The sequence below is a fragment of the Anser anser genome (genome assembly GCF_964211835.1).
Source record: "Anser anser genome assembly, chromosome: 12".
Classification (NCBI taxonomy): domain Eukaryota; kingdom Metazoa; phylum Chordata; class Aves; order Anseriformes; family Anatidae; genus Anser; species Anser anser.
Window position 1 is genome coordinate 1,660,113 of NC_139733.1, and position 25,120 is coordinate 1,685,232.

Here is a 25,120-nt window from a genome sequence, read left to right on the forward strand (position 1 = left end):
CAAAGAAACAAACTGAATTGGTTTTATTTTAAAGTATTCCTTTCAATGACAACGCTGTCATAAGATGCATTAGCTGCAGAGCACTGTTAAAGATGTCTGTCTTCTTTTAAGAATAAGTTAATGTAATAACATATTTTTGTCTCTTCACCCTTCTCCCTCCCCTGCCACCAGCCATGCCAACTTCTCCATGATGATATATTTCAACTGTTTCCAGGATCTCTATGGTACCAGCCAAGAGTAATCTGTCGTTGTCAGCTTTTAAAACTGCTTTTGTTTATATACTACTCTAATTATATACCAGGCTTACAAACGTCTATTTTATAAATGCTTCCTTACGAGAACCAGCGAAACTGCCAGCAGCATTTAACTGATTATGCTCACATTTCCCCCATTTTTCCCCCCTTACAGGAGCCCAGTAACAAGCGGGTCAAGCCTCTTTCCAGAGTTACATCGCTAGCAAGTCTCATCCCTCCTGTAAAGGCCACTCCATTGAAGCGGTTCAGCCAGACACTTCAGGTAATAACAGTAGATGCATTACTGCATTAAACTGTGTGTCTAAAAGAGGAAAACACAGACACACACAATTTCTTCTAGGGTTAGTACAGGAATGGGAAGTCCATGTACTTGTGTGCATTTGAGTGCACACACCATTGGAATGTGACAAACAGGTTTAAGCAATTTATGACTATAAAGTCACTCAATTTAAAAACTCAGAACTCTTACTTCAAAAACAATGTATCTGTTCAGATAGTGGATGTTTTTTAATTACTAGGAAAACTATTACCCCTGTAGCATATAAAAGTTTCTATATTAAAGTATAACAGTTGCTTTCTAAATTTAATGAAGAACAGAGTTTTCCATGACACTTCCTGTTAACTTTGATGTGTTTCTTTGAAAACATTATTTTTGGTATAGCTAGTCATACAGGACTGCTAAATTTCCTTCTGTGTAGTGAACTTTGAACTTCCCTAGACAAAAGAGGTAGCGAACAATTGGGGAAAAAAAAAAGTCATTTTCCAAAGCTGCTGATAAAAATTATTCAAGAGCAAGCATATTTTAAATGCAATTTAGAAAGTAAATCATTTTGTAGTTGCAGTTTCCATACAACAGATTATGTGCATGATATCTAACATAGTTAGAGACAAATGTTACTTGAATTTATGAAGTATTTGTGCCTTCAGACCTGGAGACTTCAAACATTTGGGTGCTCAACTCCTAATGATTATCATGAGTGAGAAACAGTTGGGGACTGAAATACTGCTATGGGTCTGGCCTAGAAAACTTTGGAAAATAGCACTGCTTCCTCTTTAAAATAGTTTATGTAAGAAAGCATGTGTGCAATCTAAAGAAAATTACTTAAAAATGCTAATTTCTTCAAAGAGGAGAAATATAAAAATATCTTGAATGTATTAAAACTGTTACCTAATAAAAAGTAGCTTAGAACATTATTGAAATTATCTGTTAAATAAAAAGACATGGGGAAAGAAACCAAACAATGTTTCTGTAGCAGTAGTATCTCAAAACCAGATATTACAGCACTTCTTTAACATTGGTTTTCCTGTGTGCTATTCCTGCTATTCTGAAAGCACAGACATCTGCATACCATAGCTGCATTTATGGGGTTGGAGGAGAGGCAAAATGGCTGAACTCCCTTCAGTCTGGGCTGGATCCAGAAGGTATATTGTAGTGTGACTAGAGCAGAGATTCCCTGTATTCCCTGGGGTGTATAAATCTCCTCTGCAGTCTGCCTGTAGGAAAAACTTGGCCTGACTCTGAAAGGACTATATTAGTTCCAGTTGTGAGGCGTGTGGAAAGTGAATTAATTTTTGGCTAAACTGCTTCTGAGTATGGCACTCCCCTTTTCACAGCCTTCCGCAGCTGTTGTCCTCGTTTAAGTACCTGTGCTGTCATTCTGTAGTGAATGGCTGTGAGATGGGGCTTCCCAATACAATATTGTATTTAATAAGGGCTGATTTAGGCTATTGAAACAACCTGTTCTTTCATGCACATACTAGCAGCCTCCCTAGATCCTAGTGAGAGCTACAGAAATGTGGTTTGGGGCAAATTTTTACAAAAGTAGTGAAAATGGTGAGTTTGTTACAAGTCCTACTGTTGTGAACATTTCTGCCTTCGTCTGTTCTTGGTGGTTATTAGAAAATATTTTAATTAACCGTCTGCCTCTAAGCAGATTAAGCAGTGATGTTGATACCTTCTCCTCTAAGTAACTGTGTTTGAAAGAGCTGCAGTGTGAAATCGACCTGTATTATGTTCTCCAACTCTTTGGTCTGAGTCTATTTCCAGGTGATGAATGCTGACGAAGTCTCTCAAAACTGCCTTCATGGCTGGCTGTAAATTGACTTTTTGTCTGATTTCTGTCAACAGCAGTAGGACAGGGGAAAAAAATGGCTGACCTTCTGTACTCAGGTGCCTCAGTGGAAATTAGTTGGAAACGTTCTGGGGAGCATGTAGAGCCCCTGGGTTAATGTTTTGCTTTTATTTTTAACTTTACTGTGTATTGATGGAGCTGTCACTGTGTCTTGTGGAATAGTACAGAACAGGATTTTTTTTTAATTTTATAATACTTGTAAAGGAAAAAGTATTAATTTTTCTCATTGGATGAATTTTCATGTATCTTTATTGTTAAGTTTTTTTTCAGACTAAAAAAAGAAAAAAAAACATATTTCTTCTTGCATTGCTGTTCTGTGTCTGTAAAATGAGGAAAACTGCTATCACCACCACAAAATCCAAAACAAACTAATTGTTTCTCTGGGGAGAAAAAAGCAAACAAACAAACAAATATAAAGCCAATAAAACATCCATACAAAAAGACCACACCAACAGCATCAGTGAAAAGAATTAGAAAATTCTGAATTTCCTTTATGAAATTTCAAACAAACCTTCTTACATAATTCTTTCTGAATGAAAGGTATGTGCATAATTTTCCTTACTGAACTGGATTTTCTGTGTGCAGGTTGAAGAGAAACACCCCTGTACCTGAGATATGTGTAGTGTCTTTTAAGATATTCTTAGCAACTTTTGCTGTTTTGCATATTAATTATAGAGGTATATGATTTTTGTGTGCCTTATGTTTTCAGCTTTATTACCATTTTGCACATTATTGTCAATACTTTCCACAAGAATATCAAGTAACAAACCACATAAAGTCTTTACAGACCATTTTTTTTGACTATTTGTAGTTACTATGTTTCTGTCACATAGAGCACTGTAGGTTAACAGATAATTGTTAGCTTCATCCCTGACAGTGTCTGTCTGTATATCTGCAGGTTACCAGATGCTAAGCAGGTATTCTTACTTGCTTATCCACCTGGAAAAACACTTTATTTCATAGTAGTATTTTCAGTCTGTATCGAGCAAGACTAATGATTATGGTGATCTGCTTGTTTCTGTTTGGTCTTATTCACAGCTGTGCTGTTAGGCTTAAAAGCTGAAAATCGGATCAGAAAACGAACTCCAGCTGATGAGAAAAATTAAGTCTGGGTAGCTTCCTCTGCAACTTCAATTTTCATCAGTGTGTCTTGAATTTAAATAGGGAGTCCAAATTATTTCTATCTTGCCTAGACACACCACAAATTTCTAAAAATTCTTAAGAAAATACATTCGACATCAGTTCTGAATGCTGTGACTTTGATCTGTAGTCCACCTCTCCCAGTACATAAAGCTGTTTGCTTTAGTGCAGCTGAAATTAAGATTCGTTAACCGTAGGAGTTGAACATCAGTAACACATAGACCCTTCATAGTAATCATCTGGTAATAGCAGTGGAAGTTACTGCAGTCAGATAAATACAGTAAATAAAACCAGGAGTTGTGGCCTGATTCTTCCCCATCTTCTCTAATTTTTGGAATTATATGAAAATTTTAATGATCCTAGACTCTAATGGGCATCATTTTTAACCACTATGCTGGGCATGTTGGTTGTTGTCTGTTTGTTTGACATTTCTACAATTCCTTCGTAGGATTCTATCATGGGACTTTTTTTAATCCCTCAAGGCAACTGCAAACAAAAGATTACCACCACAGTACCTTTAAATTTGTTTTTAAAAATTGCTAGCTGAACTTAAATTTAGGTCTGAAGACCACTAAATTGGTATGCATCTGTTTATTTGGAAAAAAAAATGGGTGAAGTATTAGAAACGAGATGGTTACAATGATGTCGTACATTTGTCTTAACATATCAGTATTTTATTGTATAATTTATTTGGTGGATTTTTTAAATGAGGCTTATACAACAGCTTTACATCTTCTTTCTATTGTCAGTTACAGCCTTGGAGATTCAGATCTGTTTGACTTTTGAGTGACAAAGCATTAATTTTACCATTAAATAGTATTTCCCTGGTGATGCATTAGTTTCTCTTCCTAGCTTTACGAGTCAATTTCTAGAACATCTATGAAAAGCAGTGGAAGATGTTAAAATAAGTTTGTTGAAGTGTGTGACTCCCTTCCTAACTAGATTTCAATGTACGAAGTTAAGTCAGTAAGTCAGGCAACAAGACAAAGAGACCACAGCCTCTTGATGTGAAATTTTTCCTTGTTGTTAAAAACATCTCCAAACGTTTCTGTCCTTTTCCACTAATAAATATTCTTAATCCAATGTATCTTACTAATATAAAGCAAGGTACATTTTGTGTGGTAATTGAAAGGCTCAAGTATGAGAGAAATCAATCAAATATAGGATATTTACTGTGCCCAGGTAACAGAGATGATAGGTAAGCAAGCAGGACTTTGGGGAGTTTGGTTTTCTGCCAAGTCTCAGCCCTTTTTTTCACCTTCTGTGCAAAGGAACACAATATAGTGCTGTGCAGAATGGTATCGAGCATTCTCATGCAGTGTAGAGAAATATTACTTTCAGTGGATGTGAGAGCTTACTTTTCTCAACACACTCTATGGAGTTTGTTTGCTATTATGGGGTGCATACCATTTTATAACATGATGTATGACATTTTGTTAAAAGGTTTCAAGATCAAGGCATTTATTTTAAAGATCAGTCTGTCTGGTGCCTTCTCATTATAATTATTTTCTTCATTCAACATGAAATATTCCTTTAAAAATCACTAGCACAAAAAAGCAGCTATATACTGGAGGATATATATGGGAATGCATGGAGAAGGGCACTCCACCTTGGTCATGCAATGACAACTGTTCTGCTTGGCTGCATTTTCACGGTTGGTGATTTGTGGATGGACATCTGGCTCTTTCTCCCTAATCTTTCCATTTGCGTGTGAAAATAACGGCTTCCATGATTCTTCATTATAACAAGTATAAATTAAGCATGCAATTTTCATGTGTGTTTCTTTATCTTCTTAAATCTTGAAGGGGGGAGACTAACACCTGATTTGCAAAGTTCTGGAAGGTTGGTATATATATATGTGTGTGTGTGTGTGCGCGCTTCTTTTTTAGCAGTTTTGTCAATTCCAAGCTCAAAATCACTTCTGTTATGTTTTTTTTTTAAAGGCATAATTTTTATTTATATCATGTCTTCAGATAATTTAAAAACACTGTATTTTTAGGCATTGCTAGCATTTCACTGGCTGTTATCTTCAGAGGAGAATTTCAAATACTGTGCTTACAACCTGGAAATGAAGAGAATTTATTTTGTTTTAAATATTCTTGCCCATGGCAATTGAAAGATGACTGTGTTACATAAGGCAGGTTTTAAATAACATCAAAAATGTAGAGTATTTCAACAATTTGGAATACTTCAGATATTTCAGAGCTAAGACCTCAAAAAAAAAGTCCCTAATTTTAACAAAACAAGAAAGGAATCTTTTAAAAATAACACAGTGAGAGCATAAAGTATTCATCCATAGCCTGAACTTTTTCTAAGAGTCTGCAGGCAAATGCAAATTAAACACTCAGATGTCTCACTTAAAATCACTTTGTTTTTAATGAAGATTACGACCAACCACATAACAGATAAAGAGATGCTAGTACGCGTCATCTCAATTGAGGCTCCAAAAATATTAATAAATATGCTACCATAGTTTCAGTACTAGTATTTCATAGTTTGCTCTCTGCACTGATGGAATTTAAAGAAAATATGTCAAATACAAAGAAATAAAGAGGAGGAAATGGTATGAAAGGAATCTGGCTTGCCATTCATCACAAACATTAAAATCTGAATATTAGCATACTTTTTCCTTAAAGATAATGTGATTGTTCTTTTCTTTTCAGTCAGATACCCATTTCACACCTTTCCATGTGAGTTAGTTTCTTGGTCTTACGATTCATCTGAGGAGGCAGGAAGTGACCGGTTTAAAGGTTTCCTTCATGTATGAAAATCAGTTTGGTCAGGTAGAGCATCAAAGCACTAAAATTTGTATCCTGCTTATATACATATCTGGAATGGTGATACCAATTGAATCTTTCATGATTCTGACAGACTACAAAAAAATTAAAATATTACCATCAAGTAGCAAGATACTAAGGTATGTACTAACAACAGCCTCACTTTATGACCCTTCTTTCTGCCCAACTGAGAAATCATTTATTTTTTAAATTGTTAATTAGTCTTTGATGTAATATATCTTTTAATCTGATGTCCTTGAGGTAAGACCTATTGCATCTCAGTCCAACCATCTTTGAGCAATCCCATCCCCCCAAAAACAAACAAACCCAACAATACTGTGATAAAAACAGGTTGGACTTCCAGTTGAAACACGAGATGATGGGTTTATCCAGCAATTTATGCTGTCGTAGCTTTTGGGAGCTTCTGTGTAAAAGTTTTCTTTCTTTCACAACAAGCAAAAAAATATTCACACTAATTTTTGTCTCTAAAAATTGCGTTCTAAATTTTCTAAGAATTAGGGATCTAATGAGATGAATCTGTGTTATGCATGAATAATTCATGTCTGACTGTTTACTGAATTGAAACTTCGTTTGATCGGTCATGTTGATATGTTGTACCATTCTGCCATTATCCCTATAGTTCATTCTTGTTGCATGGTATATGAATGTATTGTGTAGTTTTAACCATGTTGAGAACAGGATATGGACAGAGTTCACTGCAGGAATGGAAATATTGGCATTACAGAAAGATGTATTAAAACAACCTCTTACATTCCCAGTACTAAACATTGCTGTTAAGTCACAGTAACAATTTAGAAATGGTTGAACTTTGTATATAACTCTTTCTGAAAAAACACATAGTGTGAATCCGATGTAACAACAGAAAATATTTTTCTTTGTATTTCCAGCGTTCTATAAGTTTCCGTAGTGACAGTCGCCCAGATCTGTTCAGTCCACGGCCATGGTCTCGAAGTATGCCGCCTGCTAACACAAAGCGGAGAGACAGCAAACTGTGGAGTGAGACCTTTGATGTTTGTGTCAATCACATGCTTACATCTAAAGAAATCAAGCGTCAAGAGGTATATTTCTTAACATAAGTCTTATGGTCAAAAGTCTCTGTTAAAGCATGGAGTGAGAAATAATGGTAGACGTAAAAATAGCACTTGAAGCTTTCTTGAAATTAAAGAGAAGACCACCATCTCCACTAGAAGCAGAATTCCGTCCGTATGAATTATAATTCAGCCTTAATTAGACTGATACATTCTTTCTTAAAACCAGCCCATCACATTTCCGGAATAAAGTTACTGAGATATATGATACTCTGGCTGCTTACGTGTACGTGCTTTTTATGACAGTTTCTGCAGGAATGGTTGATACTTTGTTGTTCATTTTGTTGTTCTGATGATGATTATGAGTATGCTATTTCAAGTACAGGTATTTATCATGTGATACCTACACTCAGAATAGCATAATAATTTTCCCTGTAGGAAAATACTGTTTTTTGAGGTAATCTTCAGTGCTAGAACGATAAAATACTAATCAACAATGTATCTTGCAAGCAAAAAAAGGTGTTAGTCTAAATGTATTGCACAAGACGAAATCTAAATAGTCTATGTTATAGCCAATGACAAAGCTCCCACTGAAATCAGCAGAAGGAAAAGTACATTGTAATGACTAGGTTGAACTGTTTTGTCTTGACAGAAACCCTATGGCCAAGTGAGGTAGCCAAGAAGTGGAAATTCTGAATCATAAGCTTATTGGTACATTATAGATCCGTTTGCACAGAAATACTGCAGGGTCTTGCTATGTTAGATATATTATCAATGATGAAGGGCTACTGCCTTTAAACTACTGGAAGCTTATGTATCAAGGGTTTATTATTAAGTTCTACGCAAATTTATAGTGCATATAGTGCAATTTATCAGAAAAGTTTGTAACATCCTCTCCCAAAATATTTCAGGGACTGAAAGTCATAAACCAAATAATAGTAACATCAGGCATTTCTTTCACAGATTTTAACGCTGTATAAATATTCATCAGAAATAACTTTGAAAATTGACTGCTTCAAAAGCAGCTTATTGAAAAATAAACTGTAGGAACTGTTTACATAGCCTAACATTCATTACTGTCTTGGGGCAGAAGCCGGGACCTTCCATAGAACCCAGATAAATGAGCTGTATTCAAGGGAGTTTCTGTGCAAGGGTTCCGCTTTGTATTCTGCATGCCTCAGCACAGTATCTGAACCACTTCCAGGCATGCGCTGTCAGTTACCTCACACTATGGCAAGCCTTCCATGCATGCATATTACCAAGCTAGGAGAATCTGCAGTAGCTGAAGATGTTCTTCCATGATTTATGAGGGTTTAAAGCCTTAACTGTAATGTTAATTCTAACTGACCAAAATGCTGTTAACTTTTCATGTACCCCAGTTTAGAAAGAAATCGTGTAATAAGTAAATACAATACTGTTCTGGTAAACTAGTGAGTTAGTGTGGTTATTTTTAATCTACCAGCTTTAAAGTCTTAACTCTGCTTCGAGAGCAGTATGTAACAGCAGACAGTTAAGTATAGCTCAGCATTCATAACAAAATAATGAACCGCTATCAAAATAAAAGTGCTCACAACCAAAAAAATGTTTTAAAGATCTATCTTTTGACCTACTAGACTACCCAGAACTTTCACTACTGATGTGTTACACAAAACTCAACAAAGTCCTATGCCACCAGTTGCGCGAATGGTATTTTTTAAACTAAAGACATAGTTGAGTCATAATATCATGCTGAAGATAGCCCCCCCATCTAGAAGCACATCTGTTTGAAAAAAAATTACTTCTGTGGCTATTTCAGATAAGCTTTTTATGAGCAATCTGATACAGCTATTTTTAAAGATTCTGCATGTGATTATGTAGCTATGGAATTAAGGCTTATTTTCTTTCTGCAACTAGATTTAGCAGATATTCTGCTACATGGTATCAAGACAGCTGTTCAGAATATAATATCAATTTTTAAAGTTGAGTAAAGATTAAATAAAGATTATTTATATTTGTTTATTTTTATAGGCTATCTTTGAACTCTCCCAGGGAGAGGAAGACTTGATAGAAGATCTGAAGTTAGCAAAAAAGGTTTGCTTTAAAAGAAAAGGGGGGGAGGGAGGGGAGGGTTGGGGAGGCAAGGTTAGGGTTATGAGGCAAAATAGCAGTATTCAGTTGTTTGTCTCTTTTAAAATAATCCCTGCTTTTTACAATGCTGAAATGGTAAGAGGAGAAAAAAACACTCAAAACATACTTCTGTTTCCCTGTTCTTTCTGAAAAACTTAAATGTGGTGCTTTAATTATTCAAAAAATGTTAAATGGCTAGCTTAAGATATGCTTCTGAAACTTTAAAATATTCTCAGCAGTAGGTCTATTTTTACTTATGGGGAGCTTTAAGTGCTATCACTAATTTTACAGTTGCCAGTCATATATTAATTACAGAGCTCTCCTTTTTTTTTTTTATCTTCAGGCTTATCATGACCCAATGCTTAAACTTTCCATAATGACAGAACAAGAGCTGAACCAAATTTTTGGAACACTGGACTCCCTAATTCCTCTACATGAAGGTAAAACTCAGTCTTTGCTGTGTTATTACAAGTAGTTTTATATTTATCTGGTTCATGAAATGATGTTTCTCTTTTATTTTTAATCATGATCAGATCTTCTTAGGCGGCTTCAAGAAGTCAGGAAATCTGATGGATCAACAGAACACGTTGGCCATATCCTTGTGGGTTGGGTAAGACAGATTTTAAATCAATCTTGGGACTTAGTTTGGATCTGCAACATAGTATTAACTATTATTTATTTAAAATTTACAGTAGTATTTACAATTTCCATATCTAAAATAACATTTCAAGAATATATTCTCAAAGTATTTTTGAAAGGTAAAGGCAACTGTTTAGAGACACAATGAAACATTTTCTCTTTTGGGGGATTTTCTCTGAAAGATTTAGGCTAGGATGTGATTTTAAAAGCTCTTGCTATTCAGGATATGAACGCTACTTAACATTCTTCAAATAAAAATCAAGAGTCAGGCTCTATTTATCTGATGTAGATCACTTAAGAATCTGCCCTGATTTGTACCCTTATTTTCAAGGGAAATGAAGTTTGAACAGTCACATTGTGTAAAGGCCCGATACAGTCATTTTTGAATATCTTTCTGTTCCAGTCAAGGTGATAGATAGTCATTAGTGCTGTCAAAGATATTAATTTCCTAGAAGTTTGTTAAAATAAGGCAGACAGAAGAAAAAGTTGGTAGGTTTGTCTGTCACTATATAACAGAGACACTGAAAAACAGGTTTTGTTAGTTTTGCTGATACAATTGCTCATTATATGAATAAAGAGCTCTTATTTAAGATATTATTACTTAAAATTAGTAGAAAAAGAGGCTGAAAATTTTTGTGGGATTAGGTAATAATGTTTAGCAGCTCTGTGTGAAACACTGGTGTATTGTAAACATGAGCAACATGATCTCTACAATAGTTAATGGTAAACTGTTAAGTATCAGATATGATCTCTAGTTTCCTTTGCATAAGTTAATTTTATTTTTGTTATGTTTGAACACCAGTGAACTTCTCTCGGTCCAAATATCTGAGATTATTTTCCTTTGTAGAAGATTTTACATATAATTGCATGTAAATACACCAGTATATGTAAATAGCTATATTGTTTTAACCAACATTAAGCTAGCTTTTTTTTTTTTCCCTTTTCTCACGTTTAAGGCACAGTTCTGTCATCTTAGTTTGGTCAAGATTTTTGAGGGCAATATAGAGAAGTATGACAATAAAGATTACAAGGTCATCTCAATCAGATACCAGATATTCAGTTAGCTATTCCTTTAACAAATAAAGCTTGTGTAAGTTAGTAGGAATAAACGCTATGTTGCTCATTGCCCTATACAATTGCTGTTTTTCTTAGGAGTTGTACAAGTCACTGCTTTGTTTACAAGCCCATGTTAATTGTATTTTAATCACAAAATGTCCTGCAGGGAGATGGAAGAAACATACTTGTCTTAGAGAGTAAATCCAATTGCATAGAGATGCTTCCATACTATGTTCCAGTCAAACAGCAAGATCTGTATCAGATCACCTTATTGTTTATCTAAAACAGACCAGGTTTGCGGGTGCTCATTTCTAAGCTTTTGCTACAATTAGTAGTTAAAATCAGACTTCTGTGTTCTACTACTGTCTGTAATAAGTAGTTCTCAATCATTCAGTCACAGATATAGTTAATGTTTTGGAATAATGTAGGGGATCTCTAGGAACTGAGGGATTAGCTAGACCTTCTGAATAATTTAGAGAAGGAACAAGGCCATCGGAGGATCACTGGAAACCTTATATATGTTGGAAGCATTGTCATCAATAAACTGTGGATGAACCTCCAGATACTGACTCTCAGTATCAGTTTTGACATTCTGAATCACTTGGAAATTTCTGTATAGCAAATGGCTTCTTTTCAGTTGTTGAATAATTTATTCCTTCCCTCAGCTCCCATGCCTAAACTCCTATGATAGCTACTGCAGCAATCAAGTAGCAGCCAAAGCCTTACTGGATCACAAGAAACAAGATCACAGAGTGCAAGATTTCCTGCAACGCTGCTTAGAGTCTCCTTTTAGTCGCAAACTGGACCTTTGGAATTTCCTTGACATCCCAAGAAGCCGTTTGGTTAAATACCCATTACTTCTCAGAGAGATTTTGAGACACACACCAAATGATCATCCAGATCAACAGTACCTTGAAGAAGCTGTGAGTTGCTGGATTTTTTTTTCATTATTATTTTTTAGATGTACAGCACTTTATGCATATTAATTATGGTATACTTTATAAACTATGGAAATGTTAAGACATGAACAACTGCAACTAGTATATGAAACCTCTAGTTCTCCTCCCCAGTTAAATCCTGTTTCAGTAGAAAAGTAATATGAAAAAAACAAGAGGGTAGTGGTGGTATTGTGTGGCATGTTGTGTCCACAGCTCTTGTCTGATTCTTGTCCATTTTATATTTATTTCTTTCGATGTTGCTTTCCATTCTAATCTAAGTTGGGTAATGTAGAGATTTCTTCTAGGTTTTAGGTGATTTAGATGAGTTAACTCCCTGGCTTGAGTGCTTACATAACCTTTGAATCCAGATTAGCTATCATCTGCTGAAATTGGTTTCATTTTTATTTTAAAATTCTGAATAGGGTTGTATTGCCTGAAGTAAAACCAGAGTATTAAATCCAAAGCTTTAAAACTTATTAATGGAAATGGACCTGTTTCAGATACTTTGAATGGTTTTTGAATTTTCTGTTCTTTCCCATATATAGATATAATCCTGTAATACATAAACAAGTGCACACATGCAAACATCCATCTGGGAGTAAATGAGTTTACTGTAGCTGATTTGTTTGAAATGCACTTCTAAATTAATGAATAAATGAATATCATCAGTAGCCTTTTGAATGGTGTTTGAAGACAAGTAAATTCCATGAATGTTTTGAGGACAAAATTTATGATTTGCCTAGACTTGCATATTTTGTAGATTTTCTGCTGAGAAATGATAGCCTTGCTTTTTTTTTTTTTTTGGAAAATGTATATTTTGAAACACATGTACCTGACCACTGTTGGTTGGCTATTACTTCCCCAAATTTCTTGCCTGCAGTGTAAATTCAAAGCTTGGATACTCACGTTTCCATGTAATTTATAAAGTGTATTTTTCGCCGTGAGTATTCTTTTAAGCACCCCCCCAAAACAACAACAACAACAAAAAAAAACAACAAAAAAACCCAACCAAACAAACAAAAACAAACAAAAAATACTTGTAAATAGCTCAGAGTTTTTCTGCTTATTTCTAAGGTTTGTTTTTCTACACAATGTCTGGTAAGAAAGCATTTGAAATATTTTTAAGATCTTGTGGTATTTGTAATGGGTAATTGTTTAATAAAATATAATTGGGATATTTCTTGTGATATCTCAATAGTGTTATATAGCTTTGTGGTACTCCGTTTCAGTAGAATGCTATTTATCTTTGAAATGATGCATTTCATAAATCATATGTTAAGAAACAGAAATTACTATTTACACACTGTAGTCTGCTTAATTCTGTTGCTAATATTAATTCTCTTACAGACTGGTGTGCATAAAATTCAGGAAAAACTTACTCAGGAAAAATTCAGGAAAAATTATTTTGTTGCAGCTACAATTCAAGTTATGAAGAAATACCTCCGAATGTCAGACTGTACAATTAAAGTTCACGTCTTCATTGTTTTTCTGTAGATAAACATAATTCAGGGTATAGTGGCTGAAATTAACGTAAAGACTGGTGAATCTGAATGCCAATACTACAAAGAAAGACTTATTTATCTTGAAGAAGGCCAAAGGGATTCATTGATTGATAATTCACGTGTTCTATGTTGTCACGGTGAACTGAAGAACAACAGGGGAGTGGTAAGGAAAACTATTTTGTTATAAATAGCTTTTCAAGATACCTTCATGTTGCATAATGGCAAAAAGTTGTGTAAAGAAATATCACTCTAACTTTTCTTTTTACTTAGCTTTAGAAAGCACAAGGTTATAACATACTAGAGATTAAATAAATCTGGTTTAATGATATTCTTAAAAAAAAGAATAATGCTTTATTTTATATATATATATATATTTTTAACAGAAACTGCACGTCTTTCTCTTCCAAGAAGTCTTGGTGATTACTCGAACTATCACCCATAATGAACAGCTCTGCTACCAACTGTATCGACAGCCAATTCCAGTAAGGGATCTTCTGCTAGAGGAATTGCAAGATGGAGAGGTGCGATTGGGTGGATCCATACGTGGTGCATTTAGCAACAATGAGAGAAGTATGAAAACATCTTTATTTTTATTTGCTCATATGGGATCGTTATAACTTTAAGATACCTGCTAATGAGAAATGTTTATTGCCATCTTTTCTCTAAAATCCACATCATCTACATCCAAAATCTTGATTCTTATTTTAAACTGGTTTATGATATTGTAACTTACTTCTTTTAGATTTTTTCTCAAAGTCCACTATATTGATAATGGGATTTCTCCCCACAACTGCTTCTGTACTGAATTGGGAAGGGAAGAAGTATGTAGAATGTAGTACCAAAACCACAAAGTTATAAGCAAGTCTGTTTTGAAATGTTAAGATAAGCTTTAGTCTTTATGACTTCTCTTTTATTACAGAGACACTTATTGCTACTCCGTAACGAAATCTTTCAACTGGCAGATAATTAATGTAGTGCTCATTGTAAAGACTGCAGCTATTCTCATTAATGCCAAGAGGTTAAAGTTAATGGCCTCCTAAGTAAGCATGTCATGGAGATACTTGTTTCATTGCAAGAGTCCTTTGAATTTCACCAATCTTGTGAAAACTTCAGATTTTTTTTGGTGTGTATTCACTTTATTCGTGAACTGAATTGGAAGAGATGAGGTAGTCTCCAGCTGACGCAGGGCACAATATTCAGTGAAGGCTCTGGATATCTGCTTTGCAGAGAAGTAGGAGGAGAGACTTTGAAGTGTGGGAGGAACTTCATCTTGCTGATTCACTTAAAGGTTTACGGGTAGTTTAATGCATGGCAGAACCAAAATTGTTTAATCCAGCAATAAGAAATTATTAGAAGTGCTTGTGTTGTTCTGTGTTCTTGCCCCACAGAAGATGGAGATACCCAGACTCTTCTCTCTGGTCTCACGTAGTATTGGCAAGAAATCCAAACTTTGACCATAAGTCAAACATTTTGCTGATTTGTTATTTTAATATACTATAATCTATTACAAAATCCATTCAACCAAGGCATTCAGCATTTTGCTATATATTGTTTCTTTCAGTCAAAAACTTCTTTAGAGTCAGCTTCAAACATGGATCTCAAAGCCAGTCTCACTCACTGCAAGCCAATGACTCCTTCAACAAACAGCAGTGGCTTAATTGTATCCGGCAGGCCAAAGAAAAAGTCACGTGTGCAGGAAAAGCTGGAGTGCTGAACTCAGAAGCACATTTTATTTTGTCACCAAATGGAAGCAGGGTATCCCAGGGAGAAACCACGCTTGAGCAAATGGACCAATCAGACAGTGAGTCAGACTGTAGTATGGACACCAGTGAGATCAGCATCGACTGTGACCGTATGGAACAGACAAACTCTTGTGAAAATGAAAAACAAATAGAAACCAATGTTTGACAAAAACTTACAGTTCATGGAACAAAACTTGTGTCTTACCTGTACAGTATTTGCATTCCATACATGGAACCATTTGGAGAAGCACTTTTCAAATATTTTTTGTGACAATGTCAATGCAGCCCTTCTTGTATAGTACTTGTCTAAGTGTAGTACTGTAACTGCCGATTTATGTAAGCTGGAATCTTCTGCAACTCGCACCCTGTGGTTATATTCCATAAACATGATGAAAGAGGTACTTGACCAGTTATTCTCAATGTCCTGCTGTGAGCAGAATCTCTCAACTACTGTTTGTATGTGCATTATGTAAAGAATCTTGCATAATTTTTAAGTACTGTATTTGTCCTTTAAGGGGGCAGCTGAAGATACGTACTTAATATGGAGTTTCAGGATGGTATTGAGATCATAAGTTTTCACAAAGGCATAGAAGAAGGAAAAAATAGCTTCTTGGACAAAAGAGAAAACAGTCTTGCAATAGCCATTCTGAGCTCTTGTGGCTTTAAATCAATAAGAACTAAAAAGAGTGAGCCATGTGACTCTTTAGGGACTAATTTTTCAAAATGAAGCACTCTATTAAGATTCATCAACTAAACATAAAAATCTGGTAAGTCGAAGTGGTCAGCGTAGTGCTATGGTTTACTTATCAAAGCACATCATGCTAAAAAAAAAAAGTCAACTGAAAAGCAAACAAACAAAAAATTCCACCACAACACAACCTCCACAGCCAGCACTGAATCAAATGAAATGCTGAGAATACTGGGTATTTGTAAATAAGCTGGTAGTTTGCTTTCAGTGCCATACATATATATGTATCTATTATCCCAAATAGGATACGAGTGGAAAAAAGCTTCTGCTTGTGAATAGGCCCTCTTCAGCATTTTGCACTCCACTGACCTCCACTGTTGGTTCTAAACACCACTTAAACTAATGCTAAAAACATTTAAGTTTCTGTAAATGTCTGTTTACGTTTTTTTTTTAAAGTAAGTAACAATTTTATATAAATGGTGCTCTACAAATACCCTATGGGATTATGTAGAGAAAGTTTAAACAAAAAGGGAATTACTTTTCCTTTAGGATATATTCTGTCCCCTATATTTTTGTCAAATTTTATTTTTGTTGCATTTAATTTCATGCTGTAATTGGAAATGTTACTGTTTTCTGGTGGCTGATTTAGTCTACTCATCATGATGAGAAGCAGATGAGTCACTTAAAAATGCAGTCTAAAACACTCAGTTGAACATCCTCTAACTATTCAGAAATCCATGGGTAATATTTTATTTCGTTGTATAAGAAATAATGCCCATGATGAATGATAACATGACAAGCTATGAAACTGATACATTAATAAATTTAAATGATCTTTGCTATTACACAAAGTACCTGTGCAAAATATTCATACCAACAAAAGTAGAACTAAGTTATTGCCAAAAACGTTTGTTCTGCAAGTTTACAGAAAATAGTAAATATCAAGTATCTTACATATATATACTGATGTACAGCACAGAAGTCAGTGTGGCAAGATTATAAGCAATATAAAACAAGGTATTTTTATTTTTTAAAAAGTCACTTTTACCCTGTAGAAAATATTTCTGTATTTATAGTTTTTCAAAAAAGATATTTTTTTCTGTTTCAGGCTTTGTAATTTATTTCAACTGCTTCATTTTTAGAGCTGAATGAGTATGCCAGTGAAGGGAAGAGAAAGGGAAGATTTACAGAAGAAAAGGAGTAGGGAAGATGATAAACCATTTTCATAAAACCTGTTCAGAAAAATGTTTAAAAAGAGAGAAAAAGCATGGAAAGTGTTCAAATACAGAAAGAAAGAACTGAATGTGTGTATTGACTTTTTTTTTTTGTGGTTGTTAAAATAATAGCCTTAAGCTTTTCTGGAAGCATTTCAAATAAATTACTTTAAAGCATTTTGATTTTTATTTGGTTTGGTTGTTTTTGCAAGGAGACAACAAAAAGATTTCAACAGTAAGCACAGTGAATATTAACATATGTGACCAAGATTTGCATCTGTTTCTGGTGGAAGTGTTATATATTTGGATCTTATTTGCTAGACACAAAATTGTAATAACTAAGTAAGTCACTGCACTCAATAATCCAGCACATCTCCCAAAGTTTTGTATTATTTAATCAAATTAGTAAGTAGGTGGAGCAAAAAGTTAATAGCCCACCATAAGTTTTTCTCTCTTGATTCCTTTTGGATCAAATGTTTACTAAATGCATATTCTTTGAAAACATTGAGATGATGCATTTTGGGGCATGTAAAAACCTAACAACCAGCCAGTGAATCTCAAAGTATTAACTTGCATTTGTGTACTGACTATCGTTTAGCAACCCACTGAGCATCATGTTCAACACACTGTATTGTAGATGGTTCAGTTTTGCTTTATAGATACTGATTTGATGTAATAAAGTTTAATGAAAGTTTTTCCAAATCACTGTGAAGAATAAGCTTTTCAGTTTAAGAGTACCAGTATCATTCTAGATTTAGTTAGATTTGTTTTTTTTCGGTTCTAGTACTTCTAAAAGGCCACTACTTTTGAAAGAATGACAGGACTGTGGCATGGGATGGACAGACAATAAAAATACTAAAAAGGATGCATAAAATATAAAATGCTCAATGTAAAGTGTGTGTGTGTGTATTAGTAAAGGCATCAAATTGTCAGTACTCACAATCATTAGTAACCCTGCTTATCAGCACCGTGGGGTCTGAGAAGTTGCAGTGGTAAGCCCGCATCCGTGCTGCAGCCATTCAGTAAGCACCGGCCTCTGCTTGATTCTTGTGAAGAGAACTGCTGATGATTTCTCAAGACACCCACCGCTGCACATGCAATGCTTCTGCTAACGAGGTAGTTCAAAGCTGTGTCAATTGAGATGAGATTTCTTAAGGTCACTTGCTTCTCAGGTGGAAGAATATTGCCAAGGTGAGAAGGTGAAAAAGAACAAGTGGAGTGTGTAAAAAAGGCAAGAGTCAGTGAAGAACCAGAGGGGTCTAGGGCTTCTGAGATCACCGTGAGGGGATGGCAAAATAAGGAGATGAACGTGGATGCTGGATGAGTTGCAGCTCCTCTACATCTGAGGTATTAGTACTCTGGATCTTACAGTCTGGGAGAATAACGAGTGATGAGTCATCTTGCTCTTATGAGCAAGGGAAAAGCATAGATTGCCCAAACTGAGAAAGAAAGGTGAGCAAAGAAAATATCTTTGGAGTTCTTTGAAATGTAAGGACCTTCTGAGACTGCAAAAGAAAATGTAACTCCGGTGTTTGATTCCCTAGATGTGATCTGCAGCACTGAAAAGAGCAATGCAAGGATGAAGATGACCTATGTCCTGGAACACAAAGTTCTGCAGCGAGACAACAGGAGCAGTTAGTTTCAAGTCTGTGAAACTCAGTACCAGGGAACCACTTGCCAGAGTCTGGGTAAAAGATGGGCCCAAAGCTGAGCTCCAAGGTAGAGAACGTGTTTCTCAGAGGCAACTCCTATTCAGTATGACCCACCTGAACCAGGGATGCTGCCTGAAGGAATGCTCTGAAATAGTTGAAACCAGGTCTCTTGAGGCTTCACAGAAATTTCTGTTTGAAAGATTGATATCAGAGCTCTTTGATGTTAATTTAATAGATTGACCTTATTTGAAAGTTGGTATTTTACTGTGATGCTGTCTGGCACTTAGTAGGCAGTCTTGATTCCCAGGATCTGTAACAGAGACAGGAAGAGAGTTCTGTGTATATGAAAACTTGCTCCATTTAAATATGGGGTTCCAGTTCTTCCATATTTAACACTACTAATGAATACTCATTTTAAAATACTGTGATCAGTTCTACAGGTTGATGCTGCCACCTACTGGAAATTATTTTTTTAGAGCTGATTTGATTATTTATAACATTAAAATAATTAAAATTTAAAACACATTAAATGCATAAAAGGAAAGCCAGTAGATCTTTTCAGGCTGTCACCTCAGGATCACAAACTTGTTAGAAAAAAGTACTAGCTGGGTTTCCTCTACCAATTCCTGACTTTAAGGAGGCAAGCACGGACTACTCCCCCAGTTTGTCTCATCCTTTACTATCATAGGCATGTATTTTTCCCACGACTGGCAAATAACACTGGCTCTTTCCAAATATGTAGATTAGGTTTTATCTCTGAATTTTATGAAGGTGCTTCTGTCTGCGTGGTCTATGAAGGAAATTTAATGATGCCATTCTCCTACCTTTGATCGCCTGGCAACTAAAATTAGTCAGCAGGAATACTGTTGCTCAAAACTAGCACATAACCTTTTGAAGAAGTTAGACATGTTTTGCATCATCAGTCATTTCTGAAAAGTAAAATAATTTCTATTTATTTAAAATTATTAAAGTTAATAATAAATAATAAAGTTAATTAGACATAATTAATTATTAAAGTTAAATTAGACATATTTTGCATTTCTGAATATGCTTTCATAAAAGAATACAGAGGTAATTTCTGGAGCAAGCACCATGAGCATCCCTTATAAAAATCTTGTATTTTATGGCTATTAATCTGATTTTAGTCTGTGTTACTAATGTACAACATATGATCTGATTTCAGAATCAAAGGGATCTGCAGCTGCTTTGTACTTGGGTAGGAAACCACTCAGTATGAGCCAGGGAGTCATGGCTGAATGCTTGGCAAATACCAGAAACCACAGAACCCAGAAAATAGAAAGACTCTTTAAGGTGACAGATTTTATAACTTCAGTGGGGTGTTTTCTGTGTGATTTTCTTTTTGGTTTGTTTTTGAGTTTAAATGTCAGAGTGTTCATGATCTCTTCCTATGGTAATTTATCACTCTGACTTTGTGAATTGGGATGCTTACTGCCTATTTTATATCAGACTTTAAGACTCATAGTGGTACCGTGATCTAGAATTGTTACATCATTCGTTAAGCAGTACTCATAGTTTTGTGATAAAGTCTCAGTTAAATCCCCAGGGTTATGTTAATACATAAAATAATTTGTACATCTGTAAAGAAGTAAGAAGTATCTTTTTTTAAAGCAAGTGGTAAATATGGGAACTTTGCATGTTGTTATGCAGTAAATGAGGAAAATTTCTTCATACATTTGGCTTTGCTAAGATACACCCTTATAATGTTCATATTTTCTACTTATTGAACATGTACTGAACATTGAAAACGTATGCTTTAGTTCATTTTCTGGTATTTGTTGTGAGAGAAAGCAATAGTAAGCATACTTTCAGTTACAAGGTAATTTTAGTTGACAGTAGTTTCCTACCCTGTTGCCTTTTTTTGTAGTAGTTTAACTCTTGTCAAAGTTATTGCATTGGATCTATAGTTGATCCATACAAAGTAGATACATTCCTGAATTACTGGAATACAGCAAAATATGTGATTTAGACTCAATGTTTGTTCTAAAGTCTTTGAAATCTTACTGTCCGTATGTCCCACTATCTATGGGTAGGTGTTTATCTGATGTAAACAGTATATCAATTGAGCTATGGTAATTCAAAAAAGCCGGGAAATAAATGTCATATACGTATATACCTGCTAAAATTATGGTTTCCCAAAGAAAAAAAAAATACTACTTCTACACATATTAACTTAATGGCTACTGGAATACCTTCTTTTCTTTTGAAAATTCTTTTACCTTCCCCAAAGCATAGACGTGTGTTTCAGGATTTCTTTTGGAAATAGAATAAACAGTATAGTTGGAAGGACTATTAAATAAATGTGAATCCATCCCTGAAAAAAAATGTCTTACCTAACTTTAAAACACTAATTAAAGAAATCCTGCAGTGTCCCCAAATAATTTCTTGTTGTATATAACTTCTATTGGTGGACAGCTTTTCCTAAATCTCCTTTGATAGTCTCAGTAACACTAGATAACACTAGATTTGTATTTTATTTATTTATTTATTTATTTATTCTTTTCTTTTTCTTTCTTGTATATGGAATTTTTAGTTGAACTAGGTGAAATACAGGAAAATTACTCTGATACTACAATTGATTTATAATATGCTCTTCACCTCCATTAAATCCTTACAGAGACAGGACATCAAATTCTCAGGGGGACCTTCTTAATTTATCTATGGGTTTAAACCCGCAAATGCAGTGTGCATTACCTCCGGATAATTGAACAGCATGTTTCTGCAATTAGATTAATGTTTGGTGCTATGTTTGTGTAATTTGTGTAAATTATAACTATAGACTCTAATTACCCTGTTTAAACTTGGCTGGCTCTCCAAAGACTTCTAAGAAGAAACTAATAATTATTAGCTTATCTTCTTGTAACACCCTGAAGGATACTATTAGTACTAGACCATTTGTGAGTTGTGAAGTTACTTTTATTTTCTAACTTACAGGTGATCTAAACAGAGATCAATAAAATAAAAGGGCTAGGTCAAAATATAGAAAAACTTTGCATTTAAGTTTGACAGCTTCTTTTGAATATATACAGCCACAGTTAGTAGGATTTAAGATAATTGGTATGAAGAATGAATATATACAACTACAGAACCAGTATACTTTTAAGAAAGAAAATAAATCTTGGACTTCTAATATTTTTGCTAATTATTTGTAAAACTAAACATTAGGTATTGCATCCTGTGCACTGCAAGAATGGTTTATTTTCAGTAGATGGTTTTCAATTCAGTGCATTCCTCAGAGCTGCCAAAGAAAGGTCTTTGCTATCCTTAGTAAAAGAACTAAAATTCTATCATATTTCAGATATAAAATATCTGTGTAGCTTTACTCTGAGTTATGCAGCTACTGAACTTGTGCTTGCTGATAATTTACACAGCAAAGAGTTCATTCTCACACGCTAGGTAACCAACGGCAATAAATCTAAACTCAAAGCTAAGAAAGTGCACAGAATATTCAAAAAACTCTGTAAGAGTGTTTTCCTTAGACTAGATTGTTTGGAATTTCTATATTTGAAATTAAAGTTATGTGATTTTAAATCCATGAATTACTTCACCAATTTAGGGAAGCACTGGACTGAGTGTGCACAGTAGATGCTACGATGAATAGAGAAGGTGTAACATTGAGCTCTCTCCAGCCATAGCAAGAAGGTAACTGACATGCTGAGCTCTGAAGTGCTAGGCACTATGGGTTTTTAAAATTAGACAATTAATCATTTCAATGCTCTGGCATGATTTTAGCAGAAATGTGTACCGAATATAAACTCAGGGTTTCAGATCATGTCTTCCAAACTGCAAGTCTCACTCTTCACACACAAATTAAGACGTATCACCATTGAAAGATGGTATATGAGTAAAACAAATAAAAACTCATCTGGTTGGAATTACTTAGACAATTTTATTATATGAGATTAACAGAACTACTGCAACTTGGTTCAAACCCCACATTTAACATCACTATTACTGTGAAAAAAATTGAATTTGTATGCCTGCTTTAGAGAGTCCATTCTTCAAGTTCTTCCATTATCATGGATGACCTAGGTAATACCATTGTACCCAGATCTAAATAACTCCTAAAACAGATTGCCCTATATTTATTAAAGCTCCAAACCAAACCTTCATAGTAGGTGTAACATCATGTATCAGCTAGTTTGTGAGATAACAGGATTCAGCTGTTCTGAATAGAACAGGATTGTCTAACAAATATTTTCATAACTAAGACCCACAAATAAATTGCATATTTCAAATGGAGTAAATATACTAATGTTTTATTTAGATGTCTATTTTAGAATTTTATGCTCTTACCATGTTTAATTCTGCTTCCCATCAATAATTATATCAAATTGTTCAGCTGTTTTGGGTTTCACATATTAATATCTTTTATGTGAAGTTACAAGCATTGCAGCAGGAGTGAGAGTGGTGAGTAAATATTAGCTTTATGATTCAATACTGGCCTTCAAACAGGTGTAGGACAAATGACATGAGCTAGCGAAGTCTTACAATACTGCAAAGGAATCCAACAAAGCTCATCTCTAGCAGTGGAAAAACTAACTGTATATGTGATGGTGTTACATTATTTACTGCTTTGAAATACCAGTTACCAGCATTATATTTAAAGTCTTGAGTTTCCTTATTTAAGTTGGCACCTTTCCATGTTTTGCTACAGCACACTCAGGTCTGTACCTATAGTATTGTTTTCTTTGTAGGTAAACAAAACTTTCATTGTAACAGTTTCACTTTATTATTCAGCTGTCACTGAATGAAAAAAAATGTTGTGCATAACCAGCCCAGCACACTACCTCTTTAGTTTCCTGCCTAGCCGGAAACTCAAAAAGTTTCTGACCTAGCTTTGATAGTACCAAGTAGTACCAAAACCTGGTTTCACTGCATTTGAAAAAAAATGGAACTCTTTGGTATATGAATAATTGATTATGTTGCCTTTGATTAATCTGTAGTTCTTTATGCTACTGATGAGACATTATAGTTGGTTTACTTTTGAGAAAAGATTGCATAGTTCATTACTTGCACATGCAGTTTTTTTCTTGTTGAAGCTTGTTTGCAATTTGCAATTTTACAAGCCACGGAACACAAACAGGTATTCTCACTTAAGCATCCTTACTGTAGAATCTCTTCTGTCATGATCTTAGAAGGCTGTGTACATGTATTTAATTAAACACAAAAGAGGATTAAAGCCAGTGAAGTGTCATGGTTGAACGCACAAAACTCTACACAACAATGCATTTCCTTTGCAGTTAACTCTGCCCCCAAAAAGCATTAATAGATTGTATTATTTGCACTTTTAACTGATTCAGTAAGAATTTTATCACTGATACTGTTTGTCCTTGTTGTACAAAGCTGTCATTGCTGTTTTAATTGGTATTACTTTAGGCAGAAGCCCTATTAGCCCAAAAGCATAAAAAAATGTGTTTGTAGTTACTCTTTGTAATTAAGACAGGAGGAGGTGAATTGCAAGGAGGACCTGGAAGCCATTTTGTCTATTAAGAATAGTTTTGAGGGGGTGAGTCAGTGCAGGCCCTTTTGCTGCTTTTTGTTCTTGGAGTTCAGGTTCTTTTGCCAGGTGCTTGGCTGCTGTCCGGGATGCGACACGAGTGTTCATCCCTGTGAGGCCAGATGGGTACCTGTGGAGACACCCTCCTGCAAGAGGTAGATGGTGAGAAGTTACTAGTGTGGGGTCCAGCATCAGGCCAACACCACTTCCAGTAATATACTGGTGTGCTTCCAGTACAAACTGGCCTAGCCCAGTGTGCCCATAGCTGCCTCCCACGGATCACGGGTGCGTTTGACCACCTGGCCGTGGCTCTAAGGGCTCTGCCTCCGGCTTTGCGTCCTCCTTAGGGGCTCTGTCCCCGGTTCAGTCTCCCAGGGCTCCGTCCCTTCAGCCCCAGGGGCGCTGCGGCCGGCCCCACACCCTCACATTCACCCGCCCGCAGCCTGCGGTACCAGCCGCCGCTCCCCGCGCCGGCACGGATGAAGCGGGCCGGGGCCCCGTCGTAGACACCTCCGGGGGCTCAGGCCTGGGGGTGCCGCCCCCGCTCTGCTCATGGGTCTGCGGCCGGAGCCCCCGAGGCGCCACCAGCCCCGCCGGTCACCCTCCGCCGACCGCTCTCGTGACGACGTGCCGGCAGCAGCGCCCCCACCGCAGGCAGCCCGGCGCCTGTCCTGTCTTTATAACGCTCACCGCCAGCGGATTGGCGGAGCCGG

At 35.6% G+C, this 25,120-nt stretch overlaps 1 protein-coding gene and 1 long non-coding RNA gene across 10 annotated transcripts in view; one reads left to right on the plus strand and one right to left on the minus strand.

Moving 5' to 3' along the window:
- ARHGEF3 (Rho guanine nucleotide exchange factor 3) overlaps positions 1–17,414 on the plus strand; it is a 130,761-nt gene extending 113,347 nt beyond the window's left edge. For 8 of the 9 annotated variants that reach the window (XM_083795672.1, XM_083795671.1, XM_083795674.1 and 5 more), the window contains 9 exons: positions 409–516; positions 7,212–7,382; positions 9,360–9,422; positions 9,802–9,898; positions 9,992–10,068; positions 11,819–12,076; positions 13,586–13,756; positions 13,977–14,163; positions 15,155–17,414. In XM_083795672.1, coding sequence (XP_083651798.1) covers positions 409–516; positions 7,212–7,382; positions 9,360–9,422; positions 9,802–9,898; positions 9,992–10,068; positions 11,819–12,076; positions 13,586–13,756; positions 13,977–14,163; positions 15,155–15,501 — 1,479 coding nt within the window. In that variant the 3' untranslated portion in view covers positions 15,502–17,414. The remainder of the gene's footprint in view (positions 1–408; positions 517–7,211; positions 7,383–9,359; positions 9,423–9,801; positions 9,899–9,991; positions 10,069–11,818; positions 12,077–13,585; positions 13,757–13,976; positions 14,164–15,154) is intronic. The other variant, XM_083795679.1, reaches the window with a different exon arrangement.
- On the minus strand, positions 16,601–25,092 carry LOC310880217. Its single transcript, XR_014571549.1, has 2 exons — positions 24,707–25,092; positions 16,601–24,553 (listed from the first exon to the last, which is right to left on the minus strand). It is a non-coding gene; the product is annotated as an uncharacterized lncRNA (long non-coding RNA).
- Positions 25,093–25,120: the final 28 nt, after the last annotated feature.